Source organism: Nasonia vitripennis (genome assembly GCF_009193385.2).
Source record: "Nasonia vitripennis strain AsymCx chromosome 1 unlocalized genomic scaffold, Nvit_psr_1.1 chr1_random0005, whole genome shotgun sequence".
NCBI classification, from domain to species: domain Eukaryota; kingdom Metazoa; phylum Arthropoda; class Insecta; order Hymenoptera; family Pteromalidae; genus Nasonia; species Nasonia vitripennis.
Window position 1 is genome coordinate 4,348,738 of NW_022279591.1, and position 9,047 is coordinate 4,357,784.

The following is a 9,047-nucleotide window of genomic DNA, read 5'->3' on the forward strand; positions in this document are numbered from 1 at the left end:
ATCTACTTGTTGTCTTTCGGCAAGATGACGTCAGTCTTAAGCATCTTTATGACGATCATGTTAATTCCGATATGACGTATACTCAGTTTAAAGTTTTATGCATAAAATGTTGGATAGATGGTAAGCACGGCTTTTTAATGATTGACAAAGATAGTCCGATTAACAATGGTCACTGTAGGAAGGGTTTCGATAATTTTGCTATAAATATAGTACATACATAAGCTCAGATTATCAGTCTGTTGTCAACCTCTGAGATGTTAACATGTCGGACTTGAAACTTAAAAAAGATATTCCGCATCAACTAGTTGAAGCTAGAAAGGATGTTAAGCGCAAGTACAATTTGTTAAAATTCGGAAAGGAAAATTTCGAGAAAGTCGTGGGTGAAACATTCAAACCTATTGTCGATCCTCTTCAAAAACTCGTTACTAAGACGTCGAGAAAAAGTAATAATTCACAACGCGAATCTAGAGAGAAGTCGGTAATAGAAGATTCTAATTGTACATCAGATATAGGATCATACAGTAATGATGATGACGATGAAAAAAGCATTTTATCGATTATCAACCTCGATGATACCTATAAAGACGATAGTGAGAATACTACAATACAGAAAATTAATCAAGCAGATACATCCTTTGAAACAGCTGATGAAGAAGATAAAGAAGAAGTTAATCAAAATAAATATACATCTAAGCTTGACCCAAGGTATAACAGGAATCTGGATAAAATTTATGGAGTTCGCAAGGAGAAAGGTGAATACATGATTGGAAATTCTTCGATACATTTCAATGATACACATGTCAAAGTAAACGGTAAAAAATATTCCAAAACTCAAGGATTATTAGATCTACTAATATCGAAGTATCCTAATAGACAATTGATTACTAGCGATGACTAAAAAGTTACCGAGAGATTCTTGAAACGTCTAGTGCTCACAAAAAGCAATTTAACCTTATTGAATCTATTCGTGTACATAATAGTAAAAAATATAGCGAATTTATTTCTTCTCTTTTTGTGACGGTGAACGATTCGACAAATAAGCGAAAATTCACGTCTAAAGTAGGTGGAATATTACGACGAAGACAACTACCTCCGTATAAGATCACTAGACGTGACACAAGAATGGATTAGGAGTCTCACATTAATGAGATTCATTCAATTGTAGAAGAGTTTCGTGAAGCAGGCTATATATATATATATATATATATATATATATATATATATATATATATATATATATATATATATATATATATATATATTGAGCTGCATGCTTGAGTTATACTTATTTCAATTATGAGTGTTGACGTGTTCGGACGTTACCTTAAGAGAAGTAAGAGAAATCGTGGTGGTCCTCCAGGCATTGGTTTTAAAGTCACTGCTGCAGGCTTCCATGCATTATGACATGGAAAATAAAAGACTTTGTAACGTTGCATCACCAAGTCAATTGAATGAAGCAGTTAATCTGGATACTCTACATCGTATAATCAGAATGGAAATTGATAGAGTACACGATGTTACATCAAGATTAAGAACTGATCAGAACAATTTAGATGATATTATGAAGGCTCATAGAGATGAAATAGATGTTAAATTCAGAAGCCTAAATAATGAGATAAGGACTATAAAATATATAATACTCACTATATCTGAAAACATTCACTCGTCAAACGTTAAATAGTGAACATCGATAGATGGAACATAAAAGAGTTAAAGAGCTGCATAAGCCTGCTCGTCGAAACTGTCCACGTTACAAATTTAATGTGCGAGGACTCGATGAAACTTGGCAGGCTGATTTAATCGAGATGATACCATACGCTCAAGAGAATCAAGATTATAAATACATGCTTACAATCATCGATTTATTTTCAAAGTATGCATGGGCTATACCGATTAAGCAAAAAACTAACAAAAATGTTACCGCAGCAATGAAGTCAGTATTACGTCAAGGTCGAATACCAAAAAACTTGCAGATAGAGGTGAAGAATTTTATAATACTACGTTTGATAGTCTTATGAAGCAATATAAGATTAATCTTTACTCTACGTATAGCAATCTTAAGGCATCAATTTACGAAAGATTTAATCGAACATTCAAGAATAAAATGTGAATACAGTTTAGTCTTCGCGGGAACTATAAATGGTTAGACATATTGCCTAATCTAATAGAAGCATACAATGATACAAAACATCGAACTATTGGTGTAAAACCTAAGGATGTTTCTCTAGCAATCGAAGTTGAAATTCTCAAACGATTTTCATGAAAAAGAAGAAGACCTTTGAAGAAGCCCAAATTCAAACTCAACAAAAGTAATCAGCGTATTTTCGAAACCAATTCTGACACCAAAATATTGTATATGTATAGAGTAAACTTGAGACTAAAAAACTCAAGTTGCATGAAAAACAATAGAACTTAAAAAGAACGTTAATTGAAATATACTACATTCATTATCATCGTTTTGAACATTAACACAAGCCTTATTTTTACGAATAATCTCAGGTAATTCAATGTAGGAATTACCTTTCATCGGATTTAGTTTATTGATGTTGACGATAAGACTCAAAATTTTACGTAAACTCCAATCTTTTTCTTGAATTTCTTTCATCTCCTGTAGTATAGGTTGCTTTATTTTTTCGTTAAAGCATTCTGTTAAGTTAGATGTCGTGTAAAGACAGAAGTTTTCAGTATTAAAATATTTCTTAACTTCTACACTAACTGAATCACTTTTCTGAATTATATACTCTGCAACAAGTTCTGTATTTACTTTTAATGCACTGTGCTCACGAAGAGCATCACTAATATTTTTTTCAAACACAACAATATCCAAGTTTCTTAGATTACTTATAACTCCTAATTTTATATGTCTCTCGAAGGCAGAGAACATATCATCCCACTGAACTCGTTTCGACACACTTCTATCTTCATTGTCAATGTCCGTCGATTTGCTTTGTAGCATGCCACCAGACTTCACTAGTTGACTCAATTTGTTTTGAATACATAATAAATGTGTCATGGATGTTTGACTCTTTTGCTTCTGCGGTCTCGTCAATTTTTTCGATTCGATTAACTTCTGTAAGTTTTCAATTGCTGATGTACATAGATCCACCCATCTTGCTACATCACTAGTAGATTTTAACTGTATTACTGTAGTAGTCTAAAGAGTCCATGATGCCTCAGAAAAGAAACTCACTAATATTTTTCCTCTTGAAGTAGTCTTTCTTGATCAGAGCACAGCTATAAAATTACTATGATTAGTTATCTACGCTTCTTCGTATATCTATCCTCTCAGCTGGCAGTGACACGATCTTTGAGAGAGATCTACATCTCTCTTTCACCTGCAGCTAAGTTCCATAGCTAGAGAATTCTCTCTAGATCAATGTCCTCTTTCCTGACTGGAACATCGAAGTGAACTGATTCAAACTAAGTCTTTGATCTCGTTTATATCGTTCATGATAAAACACTTTTCAAAGAGGGGGAATAGAAAGATCTCGATTTGAGAAAGATCAACGCCTCTTTTACCAGTATAAAATAGATGTTCCTCAGAGATAGAGATATTCTCGCTACTCTAGAGTAGTTATCTTTCTCTACTGGAATATCGACGTGAACTAATGCTGGTCGGGTGGGGAGCAATGGAACAATCTGGAAATAGAAATGCATGGATAATACTTGTGGAGACAAGTCATGACTATGTTTAGCAAGTTCTTTAGAAGTTAGACACAAAACGAGAAAAAACTTGCATCTTTTGAACATGCTAAATCTTGTCTAGCTCCCTATATAAAGATGCTCTTCCGGACTACCGGCATCAGTTTATCTCAGTGTGTCAAAGGAGCAAGATCACCGAAGAAGATGGACTACGTCGTCGATATCCCAGGGTTCTAGAGAGTCCCAAACGAATTTATATTTAAGGAAGTAGCCATCCTTGCTCTCCAGGAATCTGCTGTGCCTTTTGTCTTCAACTTCCGACCGCCGACAGACTGGACGAATCTTCTAGACGAGGAGAAGTCTACGGCGAAATGGTTAGACAGAAATTATCACGGAATTCCATAAGGTTTTGGAGAGATTACGTATTCGAGACTGGAGGAAGTTATTCGGCGACTTTGTTTGGTGCCAGGTATATTTACGTAAAGGGACAGAAGAAGCAATGATTAGCCCTAAGACTTTTAGGAACAAAGTAAGTATACTTTAAAACAAAACTTTTTCGCAAATTTTACGAATATCATTATTATTATAAATTGATCTCGAAAGTTACAGATCAATTATCGAATTAGAATTAGAATAAGAATTAATTTATTTACGGCTAAGGACTCAAGGTCCATAATAGCCACAAGCAGTACAGAGTTTTACAAATTCAAATAAATATCCAAAACTTAGAGGAGGATATGGCTTGTCCTACTCTCAACGCGGTTCGCAAAAACAACGACATAGTTCACTGTACGAGTTATAAATTATGTTTCTAAAACTGCTTCTACGCGAAAATACCTCGGATGATAATTTATGCATTTCAAAATTCAAGCAACTTTTAATCACGATGATTTTTCTGTGGGTGCAGTAGTTTTTAAGATATTTGTAAAAATGTAGCTGTCTTAGGGACAGCTGATAGAAGTAAATACTTAAAGAGATGGTGTGGAATTTTGGAAAAATTTAAATAGTTTCGTTGACAGAGAATCAAACGTATATGAAGTGGGATGATATGATTTCCAACAAATATATTAGTGAGATGGCTATTTATTTTTATAATATCTGAGTGTATAATCCATAAATGCTAAAATCACGTTCTTCTTCTTCAGCCCTAAATGTGTTAGGACCGTGAAGTTAGCCGCACAGCTATATGCAGATGGGGATTTCTTTCTTAAGAAAATATAATAATATTGTAAGGAGATTATCGATGTGGCTCTATTGCTTGTGCGAAGTAGTGAGTTGCTCGATAATTTTTGGACTTGTTTCACCTGGTATACGGTCGCCACCTGCTTGTTGTGTACAAGCAGGAAAATACTTTGAGTATATTTGTTAATACAAGTGGATATCACTTGATTACCCCTGCTACAGATATTTCCTGGCTGAGATTATTGGAGCTGGTAATTGATTGGTAACACTTTTTTATTAATTTAAATACACTTGAATTTTATTTTTATATAACTAATTTAACAATATGTCGCGTTGTTAATGCGGAGCACAATCACGCTCTACGTTTACAATTGCGTTTCGCATTTTAATAATATTCGCAGGAGCTCTCTGTTCGCTAAAGCTGTGAATTCGTAACTGGTCGTTTAAAATGCGTTTGTCCCTTTGGATGTGGTGCTCTTTGGCCTCATCCAAGGGGATACCTGGATCTCCTTACACGCCCGCCTGCCAAGAAAAAACGTCGAATTTGTGGACTTCTTCTTGGCGCTTCTCCAAGGTTTTTCTTTGGCACTCTCGTAGGGACGACTACTGGACGACAACAGGAAGCGACATATCCTCACAAACGCAAAAGCAGCCAGGGTTGGAAATTCGGGAGTGAATGGGGTACAGGTAAACTATTTTACAGTACTTTCTTATTTTCCTACTTATCTTAGTAACATTATGATTTTTATTTTTTTGTTTTGTACTGTAATACATTTTGTTTTATATAAAATAATAAAGAGCATATGATGAGAATTCTTTATAGCTAATTATGGGGATTGAAATTACTATCATAACCCATGCCACTTCACTTTCACTGTCACTTATTATATTTCTGTTTTATAGGTTTTCACACACCTCTGCTCTTCTCCTTGGTCGTCGTCGCCTGGACGCTCAGCAGGATGATGGCCAGCTGTTCCAGTGTGAAGCCCTTCTCGTCGAACTCTGGATCCAGCTGCTTAATTTTCCTAGACAGTGCTGCTCGCTGATTCCTTCTCCTTATTCGCTTGGATTGGTCGAATGCCTTTTGTTTGCCAGTTTTTTTATTATCTTTCCTGTGCCGTCTCTACGCCATGTGGGAATTATCTCCATAATAATTTCACCTATTTTGCAGGTCGTGTACATTGGTGAATTCCTGCTAAAGCACTCGTCATTTGCATCATTGGGGCTCGTCGTCTAGGATTGTGGCAGTCCTAGTGGCTGTGTCATCGTTAATGGTATTACTGGGTGATTCTGCACAGGCCCTGTGACACTTAGAGTGTCTTTCTCTACTTTTGAGCCACTATCAGCTCCTGTGAAGTGTGTGCTGGTGTAATGTCCCACGTTTATACTCTTAAATTATATATTTGTACATCCTGCGAACAGGCAATCATGTGAGCACGTAGAGAGTGCATACGACTCGCAGGTACATCCGACTGCGACATTGCACAACCAAGCGCCGAAAATCGGAGCGAGTGCTCTGACCTCTGTGTCAGCACTCCTCGTGCGCGTGAAAGACGACAGCAAGGCGTACGCGTCGATCCTTTGTGGTGAATGCTGATTGGACTGATTTCATAACTGCGTGAATCGGTGTCGAGGCTTTAAAAACCCCGTAGCCGATCCACGCAGTGCCTTTTTGCGTAGAGATTTACTCACTGGCGGCTACAACTGATTCTAAGGTGAAGTGGCGGTGTTTGCTAGTGTTAGTGTTTGAAGCGTGCTAAATCCGTCCAACACCTTGGGAGCATGCTAAATCCGTCCCTTAGCATAGAATACACCGACACCGGAAAGCCCTTTGAATACAGATCAGTACCACAGAGAGAATAACAAGCTAAGGACCGTCGAATGGAATCTCCGGCGTTAGCAAGAGTAGTTGACCATCCTCATTTTAAATTGCCACGTGAACGCGTGTAGATCGTACAGTCAGCATTTGCCACAAAGGGTGATTAGAACCATCTAAAGTGCGCAGGATTATAATAATAGTAAGTTGTTAAGATAAATCATAGCTACTTTACAATTAATAACTAAATACGACTGTAAAACGACAACATCCTAAGCTAAATATAGCGAAACTCCGTCAACTTTGTAAACTGAACGTCTGTGAAGTGCTCTGGGCCAATAAAAACATAACAATCAATATAAATAAAACCCTTGGGTATTAAATTGATAATAATAACTAAACCTTAATGAAAACAAATAAATTCAAATCAGCTTCGCAATCAGGACATGTAGGTAAGAGTACTTTACTTTTGGACTAACCATTAGCATCCACACACGAGACGAATTAAGCGGACATAACGCGGAGTCCGCAGGACACCGAAGTGTCACAAGCAACTTGCCTGCACCGACCGTAAGTACAGCGGACACTCACAAGTCCGCCAAACGCAGTCTAGGACAGAATACCGTCCGCACGCAAATATGCAGACTAGCAGCGCGTGATATCCTCAATTCCACAGTCCGTGTGTAACTTTAATAACAGAACAGGCTTTCGAGCCAAAGGCTAGTTCTCGCGAATAAATAATTATTTGTAAGACTCGCGCAGCCCGTCCTACTATCTAGTACGGTCTTTACACTGGTTCAGTCTCTGGCATCTGGCTTGTTGGTGATTGGTGTGACAGTATCGTGATGATTACTGGCTCTGCTGTCTGCGATGATTAAGGCATCTGTGTCTCTTGGCGTGTACAATGTTCTGCTGGATCCGTCTGCGGATGTGTGCTGTTCTTCAGTGGCCAGTTTTGCAGTGTTAGGTTTTCAATTTCTTCGAATATTTTGTCTGGAATCTGATCGTTCCATGGCTCGTCCATGAAGGTTGTTTCATGGCTCGCCATGGTTTTTTGGTGTTTTTAGTGCTGTGTTGAGTGTATCTGGCATTATGTCAGTCAGCATCGCATCACGCTCATCCCAGGAACTGTGTTGTCCATTCCAAGTATCATTTCTGTATTGTTTTCCTTAATAATGAGAAAATTATGTTCGATTGTTTTCTTCTGTATTTTTATTGAGAGTTTGATTTCCCAGTTTGTATTTATTGTATTATCGGTTATTTCTCTTTCTTTCATCCTGGGTATATACCATTTTTTTAGCTCGTATCCTTCTGATTCGAGTTGAAAAAATGTTGCTGCTGTTATTATTGATCTGGTTGCTTCAGTATCAATTAATGCTTTTATTTCAAATTCATGTAATTTTACTGTTAATGTTGGGCTTTCTCTGTCGACAATTTTCTTTCCTTTTTTGATATCTTCTATGTTTTGCATTGATAGTCTTGGTTTTTTAACTGTTGTTGATAGGTGTGCTATTTTCTCTTGAAAGTCTCTTTGTTTATATGGTTTAAGCTGTCTAGCATTGTACGTTCCTTTTATTTTTACTTATTTATCTGTGAGTTCGTATGCATTTTCTTGAGATGATTTCGTTATTGTGTACGGTCCTTCATATAGTATGTGTAGCTTGGCATTAAATTTGTTTGCTAAACTTATTCGATAGTATGTGTATCTTCTTCAGCACGTGATCTCCAATGTTGTATTTTTTTACTTTCTTTTTGCCGTTGAATCTTGAGTGTCTCGTTTGCGCATCTCTTTGTAAATTCTTGTATATGGTGTCTTTGTTTATTATTATTTCGTTTTTTATTTTTGCTCATAATTTTTCTGGTATTTATAATTTTGTTGTTTTTTCGATATCTGCTGGCGCTATTGGGGTCCCCTTATGCTGTGTAGAATTAATGCTTATTATTTTTTTTTTTCTAGTACTTCGACCCATGTTGTTTGTTTGTTGCTGCAATGTATTATGATTATCCGATCAAATTCCTTCATCATTCTTTCTACAGGGTTTGATTGTGGGTTGTATGGTGTAGCTGTTGTAATTATGTAACAATATTTCCTTTTCAGATGTTTCCATGGGTTGCTGATAAATTGTCCCTGGTCTGTTAGGAATTTTGCCGGTGCTCCATGTGGTTTTATGAATTTTTCTTCGATATTTTTGTATACTGTGTCTGCTGTTATTCTATTGGTCTTATCATTTTTGAGAATAGGTCAAGTATTGCAATTATATATTTGAATCCTTGTTGTGTGGTTTGTAGTGATCCAAATATATCTACGGCCACCACCTGTTTGATATCCTTTGGTAGGTTAAAGTATTGTCTACCTTCGGTTATTTGGGTGATGTGTTTTGTTTTCTTGCATAATTCACATGACGTA

The 9,047-nt window shown here is 36.6% G+C and overlaps 1 protein-coding gene across 1 annotated transcript; it reads left to right on the forward strand.

The window, feature by feature from the left end:
* The first annotated feature begins 4,793 nt into the window (after positions 1-4,793).
* Positions 4,794-7,008, forward strand: LOC107981315. Its single transcript, XM_031920941.1, has 2 exons — positions 4,794-5,511; positions 5,728-7,008. The coding sequence occupies exons 1-2, from the start codon at positions 5,501-5,503 to the stop codon at positions 6,059-6,061; spliced, it is 345 nt and encodes a 114-aa protein (XP_031776801.1). The 5' UTR covers positions 4,794-5,500; the 3' UTR covers positions 6,062-7,008.
* The last annotated feature ends 2,039 nt before the right edge of the window (positions 7,009-9,047 follow it).